Source organism: Chrysemys picta, chromosome 8, assembly GCF_011386835.1.
Source record: "Chrysemys picta bellii isolate R12L10 chromosome 8, ASM1138683v2, whole genome shotgun sequence".
Classification (NCBI taxonomy): Eukaryota; Metazoa; Chordata; order Testudines; family Emydidae; genus Chrysemys; species Chrysemys picta.
The window spans coordinates 63,130,774-63,157,488 of NC_088798.1; the positions used below are offsets into that span (position 1 = coordinate 63,130,774).

At 44.9% G+C, this 26,715-nt stretch overlaps 1 protein-coding gene across 6 annotated transcripts in view; it reads right to left on the bottom strand.

The window, feature by feature from the left end:
- KIFAP3 (kinesin associated protein 3) overlaps positions 1–26,715 on the bottom strand; it is a 144,898-nt gene that overhangs the window by 50,869 nt on the left and 67,314 nt on the right. For 5 of the 6 annotated variants that reach the window (XM_005283382.4, XM_005283380.4, XM_042851338.2 and 2 more), the window contains exon 18: positions 9,383–9,572. In XM_005283382.4, coding sequence (XP_005283439.1) covers positions 9,383–9,572 — 190 coding nt within the window. Of the gene's footprint in view, positions 1–3,822; positions 3,846–9,382; positions 9,573–26,715 lie in introns of those variants that run through there. The other variant, XM_005283383.5, reaches the window with a different exon arrangement.

A 26,715-nucleotide genomic window follows, 5' to 3' on the forward strand; every position in this document is an offset into this window, starting at 1 on the left:
ATCAACAAAAAGCAACTTCTGAAGACATGGCAAATATTAAAAATCATTGCTCTCCTGAAACCAGGGGAAAAGCCTACATAATGTTGCAAATTATCGACCCATATCTCCATTGTCTGTGCCATTCAAAGTTCTGAAGCATCTCATCCTTCCCCAGAAACAGACTCAATACTCAGCGTGGAGCAAGCAGGCTTTTGGAAAGGTTGGAGCACCTGCGATCAAGTGCTGTTTTGACAATATTGATCAAAGGTTGGAGCACCTGCTATCAAGTGCTGTTTTGACAATATTGATCAAAAATTGTCTTCGGAAAAACCTCAAGACAGGAGCCATATTTCTGGATCTGACAGCAGCATATGACATGATGTGGAACACATGGCTCTTAGTCAAATTGTCAAGAGCATTCCCAGCATGGGTAATCAACATTGTTGATCTTTTCTGCAACAGAGGTTTCCATATGGGAGACAGAGTTCGCGTGTGGAAAAGAAGCCAACAATTTACCACAAGGCTCTGTACTGGCACCAATGCTTTTCAACCTGTTCACAAAATAACCTTCCGCTCACCCTGTCCTGCATGTTCACATATGCAAATGACATTTGCTTAGGCGTCCAAGCAAGGTCATTCCTAGAACTTGATGTCCTAAACTCTGACTTGGGCCAAATACTGTAGTCAGTGGTGTTTACAACCAAGTATCATCAAGACATTTTCGAGTGTGTTCCATCTTCACAATGCCAGAACAGACCAAGAACTGAATATCTTTCTCGATTGACATCGCCTGAAACATGAATTCCACTCAATCTACCTCAAAGCAACCCTAGATAGATCTCTCACATATCTCAACCATCTGAGGAAAACTGCAGCTAAGGTGAGGACACTTAACATTCTAAAAAACCCTGGCTGCCACTTCATGGGGAACAAACTTTCAAACTCTCCAATCATCCAATTTAGTCCTGTTACTCTGCAGCAGAATACTTTGTTCTGGTCTGACCCCATTCATCCCATGTCAAGTTGGCTGACACACAACTACACTCAACCCATGCATTGCAACTGGGATGATTCAACCCACACCAGTACCCTGGTTCCCTATGTTAAGTAACATCACTCCTCCATACATCTGCCATGAGGATGCTACAGCCTGAAGATTAGGGCAAACCCAAGCCTACTGCTATACACAGACCTCTTTGACGAATCCAAGAAAGTGCTTGTTGTCAAAGCATCCGCTGTGAGCCAACCTACGCTGCCCAGATTTCTCTGCAATGTCAGTGTGGTGTGAAGAGTGGTTTCTGATGTCAACTGCAGACCAATCTCTTAGGGTACGTCTATACTTACCTCCGGGTCCAGCGGTAAGCAATCGATCTTCTGGGATCGATCCTGGAAGTGCTCGCCGTCGACGCCGGTACTCCTGCTCCGTGAGAGGAGTACGCGGAGTCAACGGGGGAGCCTGCCTGCCGCGTGTGGACCTGCGGTAAGTTCGAACTAAGATACTTCGACTTACGTTATTCACGTAGCTGAAGTTGCGTATCTTAGTTCGAAGTGGGGGGTTAGTGTGGACCAGGCCTTATAACTGAACCGACCATGTGTGTACCTGGCTTTGATTTACCACACCATTCATGGGTCCTTCTGAATTAATTTTGAGTAGGCCAGGCCCAATGTGCAGCCAGCCTTCACACCTGAGGCCAACAAGAGGATCCCACATGTGGCTATGGCCAAAGACAGTGTCACACATCACTGACGACTGCCCTCTGACCAGATTGGATGGTGGTCTAAGGTCTCTAAATCTGGCTGATGAGGCTGCTGCAAATTGGTTTGGCAAGCTCCGCACCTGATAAGAAAAAGCTACACAGTGTAAATCCAGAGTCACTCCACTGCTCCAGATTTATTTCAGTTAAAATGAAAGCACTGTTTATCATTATTGCTATTCTTACACTCTTGGTACATTAGTTGTTAATAAAAAGGGCACAGTTCTTTACCTGGTAAGAAGTGCCAGGCTTTATTAGAGAAAACAAGGCTATCTCCATTAAAATATATAGTAACAATGAGAGTCTGAGGCAGCGTTTAAAAGTGAGTCCCCAGCCTTACAGATCAGAAAGCATTCCAATAAAAAAAAAAAAACCCATGGAAGAAACAGATGCACTCTGACTGATACTTTAATAGTTTAACAGACGACAGAGAGATTCCTAATGACTAGGAAGTAACAAATGCCATTCCACTTTAAAGTAAAAGAGATAAGATCCAGGGAATCACAGGCCACTTAGCTTAACCTCTGTGGTTTCAAAGCTACTAAAGTTGCCTAAGCAGGAAGCAGTGGAAAGTTACTTACAGACACGCGGGCTTAAAGAGGATGACTCAGGCATTCAAACAAATCTCTCTTTGCATTACAAATTTACCTGATTTTTTTTTTGAAGATAATGTAGCGACAAATGATAAAAGGAATAGAGCTGACACATCTAGATTTCCATGAGACATTTGATGAGGTGCTACAGAGATTCATTTAGAAGATAATAGCGTATGGGAAAGTGATTGAAGACAACATAACAGATTGTAAATGAAAAATGCTAGCCATATCAGACAGCATTTTTAGAAGTGTAAAATGCGGTGGAAGAGTGTACAGCTAATTGCATACATGTGTGTACAGCATGAGAGAAAATAGAACCTGACAAGAAAATATTCTGACAAATAAATAATCCTGTCTTTTCACATTGTTCAGATGGAGGCAAAAGGCAAATGTACCATATAGAGCAGGGGTCAGCAACGTTTGGCACGCGGCTCGCCAGAGTAAGCACCCTGGCGGGCCCGGCCAGTTTATTTACCTATTGACGTGGCAGGTTCGGCCAATCGCGGCCCCCACTGGCCGCAGTTCGCCGTCCCGGGCCAATGGGGGCGGCAAGAAGCTGAGGCCAGCACATCACTCACCCGCGCCGCTTCCCGCAGCCCCCATTGGCCCGGGACGGCGAACCGCGGTCAGTGAGGGCCGCGATCGGCCGAACCTGCCGCATCAGCAGCTAAATAAACTGGCTCAGCCCGCTAGGGTGCTTACCCTGGCGAGCCGCGTGCCAAACATTGCCGACCCCTGACAGAGTAAAATATTTCAAAGGAAAACAGATTTAATTGTATTAATACTTATATTAAGTCTCTTTCTCTCTATTTGAATTGTTAAACAAAAAAATAAGATGGAACATAAGCATCTTTGCACTAAAGGTATTTTCAAATTTTAAATATGCAAATTAAGTAATTTCATATTGTAAATATTAAGTTTTATGTTAGACTTATCTCAAAACCAGGATTATTAAATATCTAAATACTTTTTTCATCCTTATCAATGGAAAAAGCATTACATTTTAACTTTGATACTGAAGTAACCACGCACTGCTTAAGGTTTCTTCAGTCAACCGCACTAGCATTCAAACCATAAAGCTCAGAGAGTTATGGACAACAAATGCATGAATTTGTAGGAAAATAAAAATACAGTGTCAGTTGAACAGAATGCTATTACAGGTTAATCAATATCGGTTATTACATATATTCAACCTAAGTTTAGAATGTGTACATTCAAAGCTGAAGGAACACTGAACTCATGGAAAGTTTCTTTAGAGTCTTCTTTAGATTCTGATGTAGGCGTAGTCATTTTATGTGATGGTGTTGATGCAGCACCACAATAATAACTCATGTTATTTGTGATTTGAAGAATTCTTACTGGTTGAGAGAGGAGATGAGTATTTTGCTTCGCCCAATCAGAGAGCAGGTCATCCATAAAAGTATCATCCCGAACTTTCATAAATAAGCTGGTTCTGACCGAATGAAGTTTTGATTTTTGAACTTATGAACAAATAGTCCTTCAGAAATCTATATAACTGCAAAAAAAGATTCCAGTTGGTATAATAATCCATAGTCTTTTCAAAGTTATACTGTGTGTACATTGACCACATTTCAAAAATATAAATTTAACAGAGTTCAAGAACACACCCTTAGTGGCCCTTGCCAGAATGAAACTGAAAAGTGAATATGTATTTTGAATATAATCACTTACTCGTCTATCTTAAAAAAAACAACCAAGATTTCTCAAACATCTGCAGAACATATCATTGGAAATCTGCCCTTCCTCCCCTGGTCAAACATCAATTCCAACACAAAAATCTTTGTTCAAATAATGTTACATCTGTAACACGAATGATTGAAAGCCAGGAAATTGTTCTCACCCACAACTATTTCAGATTTGGGGACAATTTATACCTTCAAGTCAGCGGGACAGCTATGGGTACCCGCATTGCCCCTCAGTATGATAACATTTTTATGGCTGACTTAGAACAATGCTTCCTCAGCTCTCGTCCCCTTACGCCACCCTATACCAGAAACCTACTAATCACTATACTTACACGCCTCCAGCTTTCATCCAGACCACATCACATGATCCATTGTCTACAGCCAAGCTCTAAGATACAACTGCATTTGCTCCGATCCCTCAGACAGAGACAAACACCTACAGAATCTCTATCAAGCGTTCTTAAAACTGCTATACCCATCTGGTGAAGTGAAGAAACAGATTGACAGAGCCAGAAGGGTACCGAGAAGTCACCTACAAGACAGGCCCAACAAAGAAAGTAACAGAACGTCACTAGCCGTCACCTATAGCCCCCAACTAAAACCTCTCCAGTGCATCATCAAGGATCTACAACCTACCTTGCAGGATGATCCCTCACTCTCACAGACCTTGGGAGACAGGCCAGTCCTCACCTACAGACAGCCCCCCAACCTGAAGCAAATACTCACCAGCAACTACACACCACACAACAAAAACGCCAACCCAGGAACCAAACCCTGCTACAAACTACGGTGCCAACTCTGTCCACATATCTATTGAAGGGACACCATCATAGGACCTAACCACATCAGCCACCCCATCCGGGGCTCATTCACCTGCACATCTACCAATGTGATATGTGCCATCATGTGCCAGCAATGCCCCTCTGCCATGTACATTGGCCAAACCGAACAGTCTCTATGCAAAAGAATAAATGGACACAAATCTGACATCAGGAATCATAACGTTCAAAAACCAGTAGGAGAACACTTCAATCTCTCTGGTCACTCAGTAACAGTGGCAATTCTTCAACAAAAAAACTTCAAAAACAGACTTCAACGTGAAGCTGCAGAACTGGAATTAATTTGAAAACTGGATACCATCAGATTAGGCCTGAATAAAAACTGGGAGCGGTTGGGTCATTACAAAACCTAAACTTAATTTCCCTGATACTAATTTCTCCCTACTGTTACTCACACCTTCTTGTCAACTGTCTGTAATGGGTCACTCTCTTACAACTTCAAAAGTTATTTTTCCTCCCTTAGTATCCTGCTGTTAATTAATTTATCTCGTTAGACTGACCTCACACTTGGTAAAGCAACCCCCATCCTTTCATGTATTTATACCTGCTCCTGTATTTTTCACTTCATGCATCCGATGAAGTGGGTTCTAGCCCACGAAAGCTTATGCCCAAATAAATTTGCTAGTCTCTAAGGTGCTAAGGTGTGTGGTTTTTTGTTTTGTTTTTAAGGAAATTCAAAGTTACTGGTCACACACTGTCCTTAAGTCACATTACCGGGAAAAGAAATGATCCACTGAGACAAGCAAAGGTCTGTTATAAAACTCTGGAAAGGGGAGATTACAACGGGCATGCAAAGTACAAAAAGCTTTGCTATAATAAGAGATCCTTGTAACATCCTATCAGGGATCAGCAACCTTTGGCATGCAGCCTGCCAGGATAAGCACCCTGGCGGGCCAGGCCGGTTTATTTACCTGCTGCGTCCGCAGGTTCAGCCGATCGTGGTTCCCACTTGCCGCTCCAGGCCAATAGGGGCAACGGAAAGCCACGGCCAGCACATCCCTTGGCTCAGGCTGCTTCACACAGCCCCCTTTGGCCTGGAGCGGCGAGCCGCGGTCAATGGGAGGGTGTTTACCCTGATGGGCTGTGTGCCAAAGGTTGCCGATCCCTGTCCTATGAATTGCTCAAAGAGTTTGTCATATAGGTTCATTGAAATTAGATAACGTGTTCAAAAAGGAAAAAAATATCTATAAAGCATGAATATTGCTATGGCTAACATATATAATCAAATCTGTACATCGGCACAATATAGTGCTGACATACTTTGAAAGTAACCATAAAACTGACATTGGGGGCTTCGATATTTATTTTCTCAATAACTTCAGATAAAATGTATCCAGTTTACAACAGAAAGGTTTTTGGGTTGTCTTTTAAATTGTTACCCTTCTTGCAAATTCTTCTTGTGATCTGAAACCCAAACTGAGCTCATGCATCAGCAGCAAAGGACTGCATATTTATATAGAAGGTAAGATAACCAGGCTTCCCCTCCCTGCAAGAGCTTTTTCTGGGATATAAATCTTCAGGCTCCAGGGTGTTAGCCAGCCTCTAACTAAAGAGGGTTAGGAAGAAACTTCTCCTGTGGGAAAGTTACTCTAAAACTGCCTCCTGCAGGGTGTCTTGCACCTTCTTCTGAACCAGCTGGCAATAGCCATCACTGGAGACAGCACACTGGACTGGATGGACAGGTCAGATCCAGTCCAGCAATTCCTGTGTTTCTAACTAAACTGCAACTGCAAAATCTTTAGTGATGCGCGAGACAGAAGAGAGTTCATTTAATCTCCCAGAACTTTTGGCTGGGCATTACTGATATGAGTAAAGATTAGAAAGCACTTATTTTTTCTTTAAAACCTCTGACTGCATACACATAGGGACCAGGTCTATTGAGTAAGAAGGTGCCACTTTTACATCATTTTTTGTGACCACAGCCACTCATTTTTAAGTGACAACATACTTTTTCTTAAGGAAAAAATTATAAAAAATGGAAATCAGAAAGTGTAAAAAGATAGCTTTTAAGCAAGGTTTTACTCAGAAGGAAACCACAGGAATCCCTAGGATATATTCTCTGTGTAGGACATTTATATCAAATCAGTTATTTGCAGTGTTGTAGCTGTGTTGGTCACAGGATATTAGACAAATGAGAGGGGGTGAGGTAATATCTTTTATTGGATCAACTTCTTTTGGAAACAAGCTTTAGAGTTTACACAAAGCTCTTCTTCAGATCCTGAAGTCAGAATATGATTTTTCTGGCTGCCAGCAAAGCAGGGATCTGCACATCCAGATGGGTTCTTTCTAAGTCTTACATCACCCTCAGAAACAAATACGTCACAGTTGGATCTTAACTGACACACAAGGCAAAACAGAATCCAGCTTCAACTCCCATAGCTTCATTGCTCTAGGAGGTTAACAGGGATAAAAACTTACTTGGTTTCATTTGCAAAGCAAACCAGCTATAGGCACAAGAAGAGGGTGTTAGGCATAACAGAAAATGTGGAAATGGCAGAGATGCTTAATGACTTTGTTATGGTTTTCATCAAGAAGGTTGGTGGTGATTGGACATCCAACATAATTAATGCCAGTGAAAATGAGATAGGATCAGAGTCTAAAATAGGGAAAGAACAAGTAAAAAATTATGTTAGATGTCTTCACATCACCAAGGCCAGATGAAATGCATTCTAGAATACTCAAGGAGTTGACTGAGGAGATATCTGAGCCATTAGTGATTATCTTTGAAAAGTCCTGGAAGACGGGAGAGATTCCAGAAGACTGGAAAAGGGCAAATATAGTGCCCATATATAAAAAGGGAAATAAGGACAACCCGGGAAATTACAGACCAGTCAGCTTAACTTCTGTACCCCTAAAGATAATGGAGCAAATAATTAAGCAATCAATTTGCAAACACCTAGAAGATAATAAGGTGATAACAGTCAGCATGGATTTGTCAAGAACAAATTGTGTCAAACCAACCTGATAGCTTTCTTTGACAGGGTAACAAGCCTTGTGGATGTGTGTGTGTGTGGGGGGGGGGGCAGTAAATGTAGGATATCTTGACTTTATTAAGGCTTTTGATACTGTCTTGCATGATCTTCTCATAAACAAACTAGGGAAATGCAACCTAGATGGAGCTACTATAAGGTGGGCGCATAACTGGTTTGAAAATTGTTCCCAGAGAGTAATCATCAGTGGTTCACAGTCATGCTGGAAGGGCATAACGAGTGGGGTCCTGCAGGGATTGGTTCTGGGTCCGGTTCTGTTCAATATCTTCAGCAATGATTTAGATAATGGCATAGAGAATACACTTATAAAGTTTGTGGATGATACCAAGCTGGGAGGGGTTGCAAGTGCTTTGGAGGATAGGATTAAAATTCAAAATGATCTGGACAAACTGGAGAAATGGTCTGAAGTAAATAGGATGAAATTCAAAAAGGACAAATGCAAAGTACTCCACTTAGGAAGGAACAATCAGTTGCACACATACAAAATGGGAAATGACTGCCTAGGAAGGAGTACTGTGGAAAGGGATCTGGGAGTCACAGTGGATCACAAGCTAAATATAAGTCAACAGTTTAATGCTATTGCAAAAAAAGTAAACATTCTGGGATGTATTAGCAGGAGTATATTGTAAGCAAGACATGAGAAGTAATTCTTCTGCTCTACTTTGCGCTGATTAGGTCTCAACTGGAGTGTTGTGTCCAGTTCTGGGCGTCACATTTCAGGAAAGATGTGGACAAATTGGAGAAAGTCCAGAGAAGAGCAATAAAAATGATTAAAGGTCTAGAAAACATGACCTATGAGGGAAGATTGAAAAAATTGGGTTTGTTTAGTCTGGAGAAGAGAAGACAGAGGGGACATGATAACAGTTTTCAAGTACGTAAAAGGTTGTTACAAGGAGGGGGGAGAAAAATTGTTCTTCTTAACCTCTGAGGATAGGACAAGAAGCAATGGGCTTAAATTGCAACATGGGCGGTTTAGGTTGGACATTAAGAAAAAACTTCCTGTCAGGGTGGTTAAGCACTGAAATAAATTGCCAAGGGAGGTTGTGGAATCTCCATCATTGGGGATTTTTAAGAGCAGGTTGGACAAACACCTGTCAGGGATGGTCTAGATAATACTTAGTCCTGCCTTGAGTGCAGAGGACTAGACTAGATGACCCATCGAGGTCCCTTCCAGTTCTAGGTTTCTATAATTCTATAAGATCAGGGCAGTTTTACGCACATATGTATGAGCCTGCTGAATAAGCTAGTGTGAAGTAGATAACCTATTTCTCCTACTCTCCACTACATTTTCAAGAGCTCCTGTAAAGATCTGCCAGATCATGAATGTGCTGTTCAGAGTTCCGCAATAACACAACACACACTACAACATAACATGAGGTAACATAACCATACCCAGCTAGTGTAAGTCACCACAGCTACACTGCAATCAATCAATCAGCTGAGAATTTGGTCCAATGTACGGATATGTTAAAACAGGAGAAGGTGTGGACGCATGCTGAATATATTCTATCATCTTACCTGAATTGTAATAAAGGTCAGGTCTTTCTAGAATATCCCCTTCATGGATGTAGGGCTCAATGCAGTCATCCCCATACAGGTACTGCTCACTCTCGTCCATCTGTCGAGACTCTACCATCTCCAGCCACTGAGAGTTGTGCCATCGGAATTTCTCACTCTGGATCTTCTTAGCCCATTCCTCATCATATTCCTGTAAAAAATGCCAAGCAGGTTTTTGTAGGTAAATGCGAGTGAACTTTATGTTAGTGAAAGACACAAGCTTGACAGTCTTGGAGACTGAAGTCCTTTGTTTAACTTGACGTGCATTGACTGTATAAAGCAACATGTTGCAAGTATCATGTGACACATTGGCAAACCAGGTGCCAGCTCTTGCCAAGTTTGTAGGCATCAACTGAGCACTGACAAATTCATAGCTGGAAGCCACACCAGCTCACCTATATATTATTGTTCAAGATAGGTGTTAGACTTGTAAGAATGTGTTTAGTCTCTATAAAATGCTTGTATGTTGCTGCATGCATTAATCTTACTTTTATGTCTGAATCCCATGCTATAAGATAGCTTTACAACTGTAAAAATGCCTACTCTGAATTTGTGAACTTAGGCATGAAGAGGGGCTCCCCACCCACCAAAAAGGACTATCAAGACTAAATAGGCCACTGTAGAAAAACTTCGTTGATTGCACCATCTACCCATGGAGAAGTTGCATGCAGGAGCCCTTGTCCCATAGTGTCAAGGTTGATTCCCCACTCTGGCACTTCGAGTGCAGAAGGTGGAGGCTCCGCAATTTAAAAAAATTAATACTGGCCACTCCAGGCTTGTATTAAACTCCCAAGGTTATAGCTTCTCTCTGGCCTTGGATGGGTAGATGCTGCCACCACCCAAGTGCAAAAAACCCCTTTGGACCCAGGAAGGAGCACTTGGGAATTCCTCCCTGTGGTGTACCCTCAAGTCCTTTCACCCTCTCCCCTTCCATCCTCCCCCTGGGAAGAGCTGAGAAAGGTAATCAGCTGTTAGAATCATAGAATATTAGGGTTGGAAGAGACCTCACGAGGTCATCTAGTCCAATCCCATGCTCAAAGCAGGACCAACACCAACTAAATCATCCCAGCCAAGGCTTTGTCAATCCAGATCTTAACCTCTAAGGAAGGAGATTCCACCACCTCCCTAGGTAACCCATTCCAGTGCTTCACCACCCTCCTAGTGAAATAGTGTTTCCTGATATCCAACCTAGACCACCCCCACTGCAACTTGATACCATTGCTTCTTGTTCTGTCATCTGCCACCATTGAGAACAGCCTAGCTCCATCTTCTTTGGAACCTCCTTTAGGTAGTTGAAGGCTGCTATCAAATCCCCCCTCACTCTTCTCTTCTGTAGACTAAATAACCCCAGTTCCCTCAGCCTCTCCACTTAAATCATGTGCCCCAGTCCCCTAATCATTTTCGTTGCCCTCTGCTGGACTCCCTCCAATTTGTCCACATCCCTTCTGTAATGGGGGGGGACCAAAACTGGACCCAATACTCCAGGTGTGGCCTCACCAGTGTTGAATAGAGGGGAATAATCACTTCCCTCAATCTGCTCCTACTAATATAGCCCAATATGCTGTTCGCCTTCTTGGCAATGAGGGCACGCTCCTGACTCATATCCAGCTTCTTGTCCACTGTAATCGCCAGGACCTTTTCTGCAGAACTGATGCTTAGCCAATCAGTCCCCAGCCTATAGCGGTGCATAGGATTCTTTCTTCCTAAATGCAGGACTCTGCATTTGTCCTTGTTGAACCTCATCAGATTTCTTTTGGCCCAATCCTTCAATTTGTCTAGGTCACTCTGGACCCTATCCCTACCGTCCAGCATATCTACCTCTCCCCCCAGATAACTAAACAACATACACACAAACCTCTTAGGACACCAAAAATCCAATCCTGTCCCCCCCAAAAAAATACATCTGGAACTTAGACTTTTTGCTAGACAAAAAAAAATTATTAGAAAAATTAAGCATCAAGATAGTTCTCTTGAGGTTCAGCTTAAAAGTTACAAGCAAAACAAAAGCACCTGGGGTTAGCACAGAGGAGTCCACAAGCCAATAAGAAATAAATAGAAATAAACCTAATCTCATCTTCCTAGACATTCCCTAATTTACTTACATATCTGGGGTTTCAGATAAGCAATGACCGTTTTTCAGACCTGGCTTAAAGCTTCTCACAGCCTAATTGCTGCCCTGTTCCCCTCTTCCCCGGAGAACCACAACATACAGACAAAGGGAAGTTTTTTCCCATTTTTAAAAAGTTCTAGCCCTCCCATTGGGTCTTTTGGTCAGGTACCCGCTCCTTTCCTTTTACCTGTGGGCTTGTTAAATCCTTTACAGGTAAAGCAAGTAGAGAACAGCTACTAAGAGGAATATTATACTAACTGGCTGGGTGTCCATAAAAGGAAGCTGCCCCCAGCCTTCATTTATCACACATAGGTTTGAACTTTGGCGGAAGGACTTATAAAGATGCGCACAAGAAGAAATGGTTCTCTTTGCTATTTGGATTCTTACAAAGGCTGGAGCTAAGAAACAAAAGCAGAGATCCCCAGGGTCAATGTGGGTTAACCCTAAAATGGACAGATTACAACATCTCTGTCAACTTTTGGAACGAGACTCATTTGTGCTTATAGGTTGCCTGCTTTAACCTGAAAACAACACTCATTTCTTTTTACTAGTTAATAAATCCTTAGTTTACCAGAGGATTGGCTCCCGGTGTTGTCTTTGGTGAGAAATCTAAGGTACAAATTGAAGTGGGGTAAGTGACTGGTCTTCTGGGACTGGAAGCAACCTGAATATTTTGTGGTATAAATGACCATTTATCACTAAGTCCAGCTTGCCTGGGTGGCAAGACGGACTGGAGTGCCCAAGGGGACTGTGTGTGACTCCATGGTAAGACTGTTACAGTGATCCAGGAGGGTCACGTTTGTTATTGGGTTGGTGACATCTAATAAAACATACCACCAGTTTTTGGGGGGTCTGCCCTGCTTTTTGACAGTTTGCCCTGAGGTAGGCACACACAGTCATAAATCACTCCAGGCGGCGTGACATCATATATTATTATTCTTTTTCTCCACAGCAGGTACAGCACAGGTGGCGGCAGTACAAGTTTCCCTTAACCCTCATTGCACCATGTGAAAGAACTTTGTTTAGGAGCAAGACAGTTCAGTCTTCACAGTTTTTGATTAACCTGCTGACAAGGAGCCAGTCATGCCAACTGCAATGGAGATTTTTGTGATTATTATAATAAAAATGTATAGGGCATATTTGCTCAGTGTTCCTGTTTAAAATTGACTAGAAGGGAGTTAATTACTGGAAAACAAATAGAGGTTCAAAAGATTTTGATAAAAATTACCAATACATATTTTGCTGCACCCTAATTTGTAAGCAATTTTCTGTTTAGCATCCCCGGAGTCTATTCCAATAATTTAAGACTCATTTGCAATCTGTGACCTCACTGTACAACTGCTTTCTATGTTTAATACTGGGTGTCCAACAAAAACAAACAGCAATACTGATTCTAGAAGATGAGTCCAAGATGCAAAGTTCAAGCCTGAATTGAACTTCAAGTTTGGAAGTTTAAGAGCAGCCCTTTAATGGAACTGAAGGTCAGTTATTAAATTTGGATCTGGTTCAAAAATTTTTTGAAGTTTGGTGTGTTCAGATTCTGAGCTAAGATTCATGATCATCTCTAGATTATTTAATGAAAAGCCTAGTAAAACTTGATTTCCTCACATTAGTAATCTGATTCCCAAAGCTGGCTACATAGGAGGATTACAAAAAAGTGACAGTCTACCCATGCTGAAGTTAGCTGCAAGATAGTGCTGGTTTAGAGGAAGCAACAGAATAGTCTTGTACACGTCTTCCCCTACAGTGTAAAGCTGGCTTTACAAATGCCCTTTCAATGCCAACATGTTTGTGAGAGACAAAGTAGATGAGGTAATACACCTCTACCTCGATACAACGCTGTCCTTGGGAGCCAAAAAAATCTTACCGCGTTATAGGTGAAATTGTGTTATATTGAACTTGCTTTGATCCACCGGAGTGCGCAGCCCCGCCCCCCTGGAGCACTGCTTTACCACGTTATATCCGAATTCGTGTTATATTGGGTCACGTTATATCGAGGTAGCGGTGTATCTATTATTGGACCAACTTCTATTGGTGGAAGGTACAAGCTTTTGAGATGAAGAGTTCTTCTTCTGGTCTGGAAAAAGAAATCATAATAGCTAAGCTAAATCCAAATTGGGACAGATGGTGTCTGTGGTCATTCTTCAGTGATAAGCCGCATGCTGAAACTTGCTAACACTACTGGAAAGAGAGGCCTCGTGGTAGACTCAAGAAATGTGTGTGCGCATTTCCAAAGCCAGCTATCACATCTGTGCACAGGTTCACAGCAGAGTCTAAATGATACACAGTGGTTACCACCCATCTTAACGGAGGCCTGTCAACTGCAACATACATGCAGCAATAAAAGAAGATGATAAATAATATTTCATGGCATTCCTTCTCTGAAATGGAAGCATGTCCTAATGAGTCCTCTCCACACTCTAAGAGCCTGATTCACTGATTTCAATAGGTGCTGGATCAGTCTCTAACGGTACGTCTACACAGCAATTAGACACCCGCTGCTGACCTATGCCTGCGAGGTGGGAGGGTCCCAGAGCTCGGGCTCCAGCCTGAGCCCAGAAGTCTACACAGCAATGAAACAGCCCCACTGCCCGAGCCCTGCATCGGCTGGCATGGGCCAGCAATGGGTTTTTCTTTGCTATGTAGACATACCCTAAGAGAAGAGATGTGTTCCTTCCGCCACATCAAATGGCTCTCTGAAAACAACCAATCAACTTACCTTGAGCCTCTGAGGCTTCATGGGGAGTTTATCACTGTGCAACATCAGAACCATTATTCCACTGGAAATGGAGAGGTTAGACCTTTGTTTTACTTGGAAGAATGGCAGTTTGTTTCTCTTGGTATGAGGCCGGACATGGACTTTCCATTCTAATACAACATCAATATAAGCACCTGCCTGCATTAGCTTCTACGGACATATTTGTGGTACAAATTTGCACTTCGTAAAATATACATCTAAGATTTTTATCTGAGTCTGCATGTAAACTAACCACACTGGAATTCTCCTCCACTTGGGGATCAAGAGATCAGGATTTCAGGTCTCTCACATGGCTTTGTGTGCATATGGCACTGTGGTCACCAGGCTGGATCTCAAAACACTTGCAGTCCCTGATGGCTTCAATCATGAGACCCCAAGACTGCAACCTGAACTCCTGATCGCTGCATAAAAATGCCACATACTTAGGTGAACGAGCACTGGGCTGGGCTGAGTTCTTCCTTCTTCCCCCCCCTCACTTTTAATTAAAAGAAAAACTAGAACTAGCAGTGAAAAATAAACTCCTTGGAAAAGATAAACTCATCTCTAAGAAGATTTATAAACTGACCTGTGAAAAATGAAAGGGTGTAACTTTCAGTGATGACATCTGACCAGCATCTTGGAAACATTTCCTTTGCTGTGTCTGCATGGGCTATCTATTATGTCAGCCCTCAGCATCCTTAAGCTCCTTTCAAGCTTTAGAGAAACACCTTGTAACTGCCAGAGACCATTCTGTAAATCCCAAGAAAACTATTCCCAGAAACGATGATTACAAGAAGGGGAAAAACTAAACAAATAGCAAATCAGATTAATTTGTAGGAGAGTTGAATACTTTTTACACTGGCTTGTTTACTTTCAAAAGGTCCCAAAAGCCATCACCATTGCTCCTAAGTTCCCAATTAGAGATTTAGCAGGGTGCACATAGAAAAATCTAATGCCTTCTAAAGAACATTGATCTTTGGGGAGACTCACTTGCATGATTTTTTAGTTCAATTCCACACTATCATCTGAGCTGACTGACTTCACCATGCTATTTATAAGATGTAACAGGGGAACATGTGGACTTTTATTAATCATCCTTAAGATATCATCAATTTAAATCCCCCCAACCCTGACTACCCCCTTATTGTAGTAAAAAAAGAACATTATAATCTCTTGGTATGCTTCTTTCAGAAGAAGTTCAACACTCCACATGTATTGCAACAAGTTCCATGAGATGAACTACATGCTACCCTATATACTCCTCTTTAAACCTCAGAGTAGACAAAAGCTGGCAGATAACTGGTGAATTAAATTGGCATGGATTTGGTTGTTTCTTGAGTGAACTGTGTGCGTTTTTTAATCATTTAAACCCCACTTTTCCCCACCTGCCATCAGGTAATTTTGGTGCTTTTCTATTATTTTCTAATATTTTCAAAATCAGTTTAAGTCTATTGACTTGGAATTACCATACCAGATAAGAGCAAAGGTCCATTTTGTCCAGGATCCGCGTTGGGCAATGGTCATAGATTTTAAAGCCAGAAGGGACCGTTATGATCATTTAGAGAGAAAATTCAGTACCATAAAACTAGAACTGAAGAAGAAAATAGGTAAACTAAAATAAATATCAAGGAAAAGCAACTCCCTGCAAACCCAATAGTCCTAGTGTCTACAATGTCCTTGAAGGGATTAATTTTGAGCCATTAAAAGCCTTCTTTACTTGAAGGGCATCTTCTTTACCCAGTGAATTCCCTCAGAAATGAAATACAAAAGCTATGAAGGTTATGGCACAAACCAACAGCCACTAGGATGTTCTAAGTGAAGTCTGTCAGTCTTCTTGAATATCAGACCATTGGGTAAGCAGGGGTGAAGTCTGTCTCTCTGATGTTTTTCAAATGCTGCAAGTTTAGTTATATAATGAGAGGAGTGCTTAGAGGTTGATTTTATTCTCCTCTGAGCCCCCTAGACATCACTATCTTAAGCATTTGGTTTCCATAAATCCTAGAGTGTCATGGAAGATGTATGGTTTGATTCTACATGGAATGTGCCATCCTTTTTGAAGTCCTACATCCAGTTTTGTTTACTATTGAACCACAGAAACATTATGAAGCGTTAACTGGTCTATTATCAGAGCATGCCTGTTCCCTATCAGGGGTCCCCTTTGTCACTGGCTTCCCTCACACCTTGTATCTGATTAACACACTATAGGATAACATAGAGCTACACAGATCTGTTTTGTGTTCTATCAAGCTGATGGAAAACAGATTTTCCTTTTCACTTTAATGTGGCTGCCCTCTAATTAGGTCTTTAATATGGTTCATTTAATGTGATTCCCTGTACTAAATTAAAACTGCTGTATAGTAAATTGAATCCTTGTTAAGGTTAGGATTGTAGCTGGTAAAGTGACACATTGTGTTGACTGTTGCCTGAATGTACACTTGCTGCAACAAAATGCATAGTCTACATAAATGTTTAGATTAACAGCCTATCAGTCATTGCTTAACAGGATAGAGTTTTTCTGGTTAGCTATCTTTAGTGGCGTTTCTGTCCAGTCCCTAAAACAAACTACCTCCAGCACATAATGGGCCAAATCCTGCCCTCAGTTACATCTGTGTAACTTTCAATAGGCTTGTACAGATGTAACGGAGAGCACAATTAGGTTCACTATTGACAGAAACCAGCTTTTGCCTGTAATGTAAAATCAATATAATGTGCAGTAAACGTAAATTAGATGTTGGAAAAAATGCATCCTTAACTGCTTTGTGATGGTCTCCGAAATGGTCCTCTGCAGAACAAAACCACCACAATAAATATTTTCAAAGCAACAGACAAGAGTCCTATATTATATATATATTGCCTCTTAATAAAAAGGAACCGTGTACAAAAAATATAGAGCAATAAAAGATCCCAACTGCTATGGCAACCAGCTCAAAAGGGAGAAGTGTTGCAGTAACTTCTGCCCTGTTTTACCTTGTGTTCAAGGAAAACTACTACAATCAGCACTTTAGAGACAAGCCATAAAACTAACAGATCTTATCTGCTAGCAGAAATAATCACTATAGTTAAGCTTGTCTAACAGTTTCTATTCTAACCCCCAATTTTCAGTCCATAACTTTCTGCAACATTCACAGCTTTCCAAACTTGATCACTCCCCCAAGGTGGGTGAGTCTATCTGTTATCTAATCCCATACACATACACAGAGTTCAAGCAAACTTGATCAGCTGATTTCCTTAGGAGGAGGAAAGAGGAAAAACCAAAATTCCTTCTCCATTATGATATGTCCCAGGCTAAATTCAGAAGGGTGGTGCAGCTGTGACTCACTGTCCATATGTGATGATAGAAATAGGGGTTCTCTAGTGGGTCTAGGTTGGCCTGGCTTGTCATCCATATCTTCATACTAGAAGTTGAAAGCCTGTGCTGTTGCATGAATGTAGTTTGTAAAGTAATGTGTAAAAAAGCCAAAAATGGCTGAGAACTTAAAAACTGGACAGAACAGACTAAATCCCACGGATGACTGAACCTGTGATATTCTAAACCAAAAGGGCTCTGTTTCCACTGCTTCATTATGACTCCACAGATATCCTAGGCTTCAGAGTGAGGTTTGGAGTTATTGTGTGTGCTGGATTTTTTGTGTGTGTCTGGGTATGCATGTGTTAGAAGAGTTGTGTTGATTTGTGTGGATAGTAGTTGGGAGCACTTGTATGGCAGCTGCTGATCAAGTTATCCACCATCTATCTATACAGTCTTCCTCTACAACCAATGAAACTGTTGCACACAAATTAGCTGTAAAGGAGATGATCGGTTGAGTTACCTCTGATATCACAATGATCCAGGACTTTTGGCATAGCATAGATACATGCCTTATTGTAGCTGGGCAATTCACAGGGCCAAAATGGCTGAGAATTTAAAAACTGGACAATAACAGAACATGAAACCCAGTCATGATTCAATCTCGTGATATTCTGAACAAAGAGAGCTCTCAACCATGCTTGTCGCTGTTGCCATCACTTCACACTGCCTCGGTCATTTTAGGCTTCAAAGGATACAAAGAGTGACATTCTTGGAAACTTATTATGTAGCCTGAGAAGCAGGGACACTGGGAGCTGCTGCAGAAAGCAAGCAAAATGATTGTGAAGGCTGCAGCAAAGAGATGAGGGAGTGTTAATGGAGGGTGCGAGGGTATCCCAATCCTTTTTCTGTGCCCTCCCAGCTCTGTTACCCATCTTCACAGCCAGGTGACGGCCTCCCTAGCAAACCACTCTCCATATCCACCACCAAACCAACAGTGGATCATCACAGTGGTTGCAAGCCTAACAATGCACCAGTGGGTCACCAATAAGATTGATTCCAACCGTGAAGCTCTTACTGTTTCTCCCCAAGCTGGTCCAGCCATTTTTCTTGCCATTTCCTAGCATGTTGGAGGGAGAGAGACACGGAGAAAAGCAGGTGGACTGCCTCGATGAGCGAAGGCAGGAATTCCCCTCCTGCTTCCAATACTGCACTCTGCACTGAAAGAGGAGGCCGAGCTGGAACCAAAGCAGCTGACACTAAGATTAATCTCCCTTGAGGCTAAGCTCACACTCTAAGCAAAACCCTCACCAGATCCCTATAGTCTGTGCTTCCTTGCTTCCCAGTGAGATCTCAATGACCTCTTGGAACAGTGGGAATGCTTCTTTTTCTTGTGCAGCTCCGACTCAAAATCCCAAAAACACTCTGGAACCATTCCTAAGGCTTTTTAGACTCATTTGGGATCTGACATGGTGGATTGGTCCTTGGTTCAAACAAAGCTGTTAGTGAAACTGACCAGATAACGTGGAAGGGGGAAAACTGAGTGGTCCACAATATGGACCCTAACACTATATTAATTTGATTTACACAAAAAACTAAAAGTAACCAAGAATAAATAAGAAAACAATTTAACTACATAGCAAGCCCTAATACAGTGAGGAAGAGAAAAGGAGGAGGAGCCTGAAACTTCAGAGACCTCTCTCTTTAGTGATGGAAAAGGAACTGGTATGGGGTGAGCCCACTGATCTTTAAACAGCCCTGATCTGTTTGATGCTATGAGCAAGTATACATGTGGTGCCAATTGCCACTTCTTTCCAAAGGCTTCCAACACAGGTGTCAAGAGTGCATGATCTCCGAAAAGTGGGGTAGCTAAAACAGTCAACGCTCAATGGAAAACTTAAGATCTATTAGTCTGAATCTGACAGAATGCACTATACATGCAGCTCATCTCAGTCCCCAAACTGAGACAGCCAGTGTGTATCCAGATTATGGGGTTAGTAAATTAGCTCTTTCACACCAGGACTCAGCACCACATCCAGAAATTTGAAGCTATTCAAGAACAGCCAGAGACTAGTTTTCCTGTTGATGAAAGAGGTCGTTCACATCCTCCAATGCAGACTGCCCATATTACTCCATAGTACATACCGTACTAAAGCAACACATCTGTTTCAATTCACCAATGGCGGAATCAAGCCAAGCTGTATTAAACAAATCAGCACTAGTGTAACATTTCCATAATTTCTGTGACAATTACTTTACAGCAGAAAGCATATTTCCCCCAAGGCTTGCAAGGCCTCTAATTTTCCTCAATGTTGTTTCAATCACACTATGTGCAGCTTCTTGATGACTGAAAAACGTGTTTGTCTCCTTAAAAAGAAATTAGTTTTAAGTATCAAAAATTTCTCTTCCCACATTTATTTTCTGATTTCTCATCATCATAGCAACTTGCTTATGGTTAAATACATATGGGCAAAAAGTCTGCACAATTATTTAATTATTTTTGTTGTTGTGAATTTAGTACTGATGAAGAAAGCTGGCCTGACAATCCTGGAGACTGAAATCTACTATTACCTGCTACACAGGCACCTTCCAGGCTCTGGCAGTGCAAGCAAAGTGCATAACCAAGTGTGCCCTGATGCTGATCTGGATGGGTGGCTTTATGGGCTGCTCCACCATGGCGTCTGATCTGGGTAGCACATCCCATCAGGACCTCTGATGTTTTGGCCCCTCCAGCCTCATTGCTGCTATTCTTCTCACACTGGTGAAGGATGTACCTCCACCTGACATGGATGCTCAGGACTTCAGAGAAGCCTCCATTCTGGAGCAGAGAAAAGATGATGCCATAATGTGGTGATTCCTCCTGCCCCTCTTGATACGTGGGTCTCTACTGCCCAACCTCTCAAGGAAAATACGGATCAGTGGGTTTCAGCTTTTCTGTACAGGCACCAGGGAGGAAACTGTCTATGTAGGATCTAACACCACTTCTAACTGGCAAAGTAGCAAGTGTCTGAAAAAGAGGGGGGCAGAGAGCTCTCCCAATATATACCAGTAAGATCCATTCATCCATTTGTGGCAAGCTTCTGACAATAGAAGGCACTGGGAACTAGGGATAAGTTCCCTGCCATCGGCACACTCCCATGGCTACTGTGGGCTTCCCACAACCTCTTCATCACCAGCTCATCTTGCTGCTACTGTTCCTCTTCTGGATCCAAGGTCTCATTCAGCACTGCCAGCATGCAAGGTGAGCCACTCTCCCACCCACCTTCACAGCACTTTTCCTTTCCTCTCCCTCAGCACTTCACAGGAATTATATCTGAAAACATGTATCAGTAACATTGAAATAAAATCTAAAGAACATGGAGTTGTGTTTTCTTGCATCTTTTTTCCTTTTCTGTCTCCTTATTCCCTTCTCCATCCACCAGAACATCCCTTCCATGCCAATGCTAGTTGAAGAGAGAGAAGGGATTTCTTCTCTACACTGTCACTAGGCCTCTTCTGGCTGCCCTGAAACACTAGAGTTGTGCTCTCAAGAACATGGGGAGACATCTTTTAGACTGTAAGCCTCCTCTTAGTTTCCCCACAGTAGAGGAGATTTCTGGGTCATCAGCCCGTGGAGAGTCAGGCCTGGTCTACACTAACGAGATAAGTTGATCTTAGTTACACTAGTTAAGTTACGAATGATACATAAAAAACGGTTACTCACCTTTGTAACTGTTGTTCTTCCAGATGTGTTGCTCCCATCCATTCCAATTAGGTGTGCGTGCGCCAGGTGCATGGCTGGAGAATTTTTACCCTAGCAACACCCTGTGTGGTTTTGGATAAAAAAAACGGGAGAAAAATGTCCTGGCTGATATGGAAGGCCGACATCACCTTGGGAAGAAAGGCTGGGTGAGGCCAAAGCTGCACCTTATCTTTATGGAAGATTGTGTAAGGTGGTTCCAAGGTAACGGCTCTCAGCTCGGAGACCGCGCCGCGCCGATGTGATACCGACAAGGAAAGCTGTTTTCCAGGAGAGGTAGTGGTGGGAGCAGATGGCCAGCTGCTCGAACGGGGGGGCCCCTTGAGTCTGGAAAGGACCAGGTTAAGGTCCCACATGGGGACTGGCTGTCGAACCTGGGGGTAAAGACGGTCCAGGCCCTTGAGAAACCTGCCAGCCATGGGATTGGCAAAGACAGAACAGCCATCCACACCTGGGTGAAAAGCTGAGATGGCCGCAGGCTGAACTCTGAGAGAGGATGCCACCAGGCCCTGCTGTTTTAGGTCCAGGAGATACTCCAAAATTAGAGGCACGGGCACCTGGAGAGGGGGCATGTTGCGCTGAGCGCACCAGCACGAAAACCACTTCCACTTAGCCATATATATGGCTTGAGTGGAGAGCTTCCTGCTGCCCATCAGTACTTGCTGCACAGATTCTGAACAGAGAAGCTCTGTAGGGTTTAGCCACATAGCATCCATGCCGTGAGGTGGAGCGATAGTAGGTCAGGATGGGAGAGGCAACCGTGATCCTGAGTAATCAGGTCAGGAAAAAGAGGCAATGGGACTGGAGCGTCCACAGAGAGCTGCAATAGCATGGTGTACCAATGTTGCCTGGGCCATGCCAGAGCCACAGAATCACTTGCGCCCTGTCCCTGTGCACCTTGAGCAGGACCTTTTGTACAAGGGGGATTGGGGGGAAGGCGTAAAATAGTTGACCCATACATGGGGGCAGGAAGACGTCTGTGAGAGAGCTCAGGGAGCTTGGAGGGAACAGAAAGCTGGGCATTTCCGATTGCTGTGGGAGGCAAACAGGTCGACCTGGGGAAACCCCCACCTTTGGAAGATGGGGTGGACGACATCTGGTTGAAGCGACCACTCATGGGAGCAGAAGGACCTGCTCAGGTGGTCCACCAGCATGTTCTGGACCCCGGGTAGAAAGGACGCCACCAGGTGAATGGAATGGGCTATGCAGAATTCCCACAGTTGAATGGCCTCCTGACAGAGGGGGGAGAAGTGGGCCCCTCCTTGTTTGTTGATCTAGAACATGGTCGTGGTGTTGTCTGTGAGGACCACCACACAATTACCCTACAGCTGCTCCAGGAAAGCTTGACAGGCAAGGTGCACCGCCATCAGCTCCCGAATGTTGATATGAAAGGAGGGTGCAGACGGAGACCATAGGCCCTGCATCTGAAGGTCCCTGAGGTGGGCGCCCCGTCCCAGGGCTGACGCGTCCATGACCAGGGACAAGGAGGGCTGCGGGCTGTGAAAAGGGACTCCTTCGCATACCACCTGGGGATCTAGCCACCAGTGGAGGGAGGCCAGCACCCGCTCCAGGATGGTGACCACCAAGTTCAGGCTGTCTCGACCTGAACGATAGACTGATGCTAGCCAGGCTTGTAACAGGCGGAGTCAAAGTCTGGCGTGGCTGGTCGCGTATATACAGGAAGCCAGGCCAAGAAGACTCAGGCAACTTCTTCCCGACAAGGCTGGGAAGCGCTGAAGGCTCCGGACAAGGCCCACTATAGCCTGGAAATGATCATCCGGCAGGAGGGCTTTGCCTGCATGGAGTCCAGAACCACCCCGATGAATTCTATTCTCTGGGTTGGCTCTAGGGTCAACTTTGCCACATTGAGGAGGAGGCCCAACCGAAGAAACGTGTCCGTGACCAAGCGGAGGTGGGACTGCACCTGTTCTCTGGTGTGTCCCCGGAAAAACCAGTCGTCAAGGTAAGGATATACCTGCACCCGCTGTCGAAGAAGGAAGGGTGCCATGATGGCCATACATTTGGTGAACACTCGGGGGGCCATGGAGAGACCGAAGGGGAGGGCCGTGAACTGATAGTGTTTGCAGTTGACCACAAAGCGGAGGAAACGTCTGTGCACCAGATGAATCGCTATGTGGAAATACGCATCCTTCACATCGAGGGCAGTGTACCAGTCTCCAGGGAAGGTATAATGGTGCCCAAAACCACCATGCAGAACTTCAACTTTACCATGAACTTGTTGAGTCCATGCAGGTCCAGAATGGGCTGAAGCCTGCCCTTTGCCTTGGGGATTAGGAACCTCCTTGATCGCCCCCATGGCGAGGAGCGTCTGAAACTCCTGAATAAGGAGTTGCTTGTGAGAAGGGTCCCTGAAGAGGGACGGAGGAGGAGGGCAGGAAGGAAGAGAATTGGAGACAGTATCCTGTTTCCACCATGTGGAGGACCCAGCGGTCCGCGGTTATCTGAGACCAAGCCCGGTGGAAATGGGATAAATGATTCAAGAAAGGTGGAGTAGGATCCTGAACGAGGTCCAGGACATTGTCCTTGGGGGTCCCTTCAAAAGGCCTGTTTTGAGCCCGATGAAGGTTGGAGGGCTTCCTCCTGCCATTACATCCCCGCTCCTATAGAAATCCTGCCTCGGCCGAGGAGGAGGATAGGAGCGTTGTTGCGGCTGCTGGGGTTTGAAGGGTTTCCGCTGGGTAGCCGGTGTGTGCAGGCCCAGGGACTTCATTGTCGCCCTTGAATCCTTAAGGCTATGTAGCCTTGAGTCGGTCTTTTCCGAGAACAGGCCCTCTCCATCAAAGGGGAGGTCCTGCAGTGTTTGCTGAAGCTCCGGTGGCAGGCCAGAGGCTTGTAGCCAGGAGATAGTCCTCAGGGATCACGATGAGATGTAAGTACATGTGGCAGAGTCCGCAGCATCCAGCGAGGCCTGCAACAAGGTCCATGTCACTGTTTTGCCCTCATCCACCAAAGTCCCAAACTCTCTGGACTCAGGAGGTACTAACTCCTTAAACTTCAGCATGGAGTTCCAGGAGTTAAAATTATAACTACTCAGGAGCGCCTGCTGATTAGCGATCCTGAGCTGAAGTCCCCCTGAAGAATAAACTTTGAGCCCACACAAATCAAGGTGCTTGGTGTTCTTTGATTTGGGCGCTGGGGCCTGCTGGCCATGCCATTCCTTTTCGTTCATGGACGCAACCACAAGCAAACAGGGCTGTGGGTTGGTGAACAGATAATCATAGCCCTTCGAGGGGACAAAGTATTTCCACTCCACCCCCTTAGCAGTCGGGGGGATGTGTCTGCCAGATTGTCCTGGCGTTAGTTTGGATGGTCCAAATAAGGGGCAGGGTCACCCTTAATGGAGCTTCCGCGGTCAGAATATCCACCATAGGGTTCTCCACCTCTACCACGTCCTCCGCCTGTAGGTTCATATTCCATGCCACCCCATGCAGGAGGTCCTGGTGGGCACAGAGGTCTATTGGAGGGAGGGTGAGGAGGAGGTGGCGGCCACGGAGGAAGAGGGTCATCTAGGGCCTCTTGCGGAGCTGGGGCCAGCTGTTCTGTGCCACTGACCTCGGAGCCCGGACCAGGAATCGGTGTTGAAGGAGGTCCTGTAGCGGGGAGAGAAGCCGTCACAGTCTTCATGCCCCCTGGGGTGGGCTGACTGGTGGTAGCCTCTGGCACTTGCGGCTCGGACGGGGCTGATCAGGAAGCCCCAGACCAAGTACCCTGGGCCTGGTGGTATGCCCAGGACGTCCAGAATGGCCATTGAATGGGCCCCTGATGCTGGGGAGCGGTACTCCCCACGATGCTGGGGAGCGGTACTGAGACCTGGAACGGCGCCTGGATCTAGATCTGGGCCTAGATGATAACCGGCGTTGAGAGTGGCGTCGGGTCCGGGATCTGCTCCTCGACGACGACTGGCGAGCAGAGCAGTGCCGCGACCGGGAATCAGAGCGGCACTGGGAGTACAACTGGTGCCACGAGTACGACCAGCGCCGCAAAGGAGAGTGGCGCCGGGATTGCGAGCAGTGGTGGGACTGAGAGTGGCGGCGGGAGCAGGATCGATGCCATGGCTCGATCGACTGTGCCGACAGGTGGATTAGGGCCTGCTTGCCCCGGAATGGTGCCACGCGTAGAGGCACCAGGGCCTTGGAATGTGGCTGAGGGGATGCCAATGCCGTCATGCCAATAAGATCCCTTGCAGCCACAAAAGTATCCAGGGTAGACGGCAACTGAACCTCAACCACGCTGCGTGTTGGGGAGTCCAGCGGTACATGGGGAGTCAATGGTGCCAAGGCCGTAGGCTGTGCTCCTAGACGCTCCCTTCTGGGATGCATCTCCACAGGCAGTTCCAGGGAGGCTGGTCTCTGTGGAGGCGGGCCACCCTTTTCCGGCTTCTGGTGCCACTTCTGGCCAGGAGAATGGGAGCAGTGCCGGGTCGATGATGTCGGTTGCAGTGCCGGGGAGCATCAGTGCCATGGGTCTCGATCAGAGTCCAACCATGCTGCCGCTCCTACTGCTGCTGCCGGGGCACTGCGCACCGAGACGCAAGGTGCTGGATCTTGGTGCACCACAGGAGGCTGAGGGCTTAGAGGAGCTGTGTTAAATGAAAGGCCCGCTTCTTAGTCCAGGGACGAAACCCTTTGCAGATCCTGCACTTTTCTGCTCGATGAGACTCCCCCAGATACGTCAGGCAATAGTCATGGGGGTCGCCCGTTGGCATGGGCTGAGAGCAGGAACCACGGGGCTTGAATCCCGGAGCCTTGGGCATGAGCCCGAGAAAAGAATCGGGGAGGAGGGGAAAGACCTCCCAACCCCACTAACACTAAGTAAACCAACTATAACTATAAACTATCAACTATTAACTATTAGGAATACACTAGGGAGAGTGGAGTGCAAGCAAAGCAGGACTCCACAGTTCCAACGACCATCACGGGCGGTAAGAAGGAACTGAGGTGGGTCAACTGGGATATATATTGAGCGCCATGAAGGCACCACTCCAGGGGGCTCCACAGCTGACCCACCTGGTGTTGCTAGGGTAAAAATTCTCCAATGGCCATGCACGCGGCACGCACACACTAGTTGGAATTGATATGAGCAAGCACTCGAAGAAGAACTTAAGTCGACATAGCTTATATCGACTTACAGCAGTGTCTACACCATGCTATGTCGATGGGAGACGCTCTCCCGTCGACATAGTTTCTGCCTCTCGGGGTCATGGAGTACTGAAGTCGATGGGAGAGTGCTCTCACATCGATTTATTGTGTCTTCACCAGACCCACTAAATCGATGACCACTACATTAATCACAGCAGGGCTGATTTAGCCCTTAATGTAAAGGCTTCTACAGCATTCTGAATCCATTTTGCTGAATCAGAATATTGATATAAGAGACATCCAATCTTGGACCCCATGGTTGT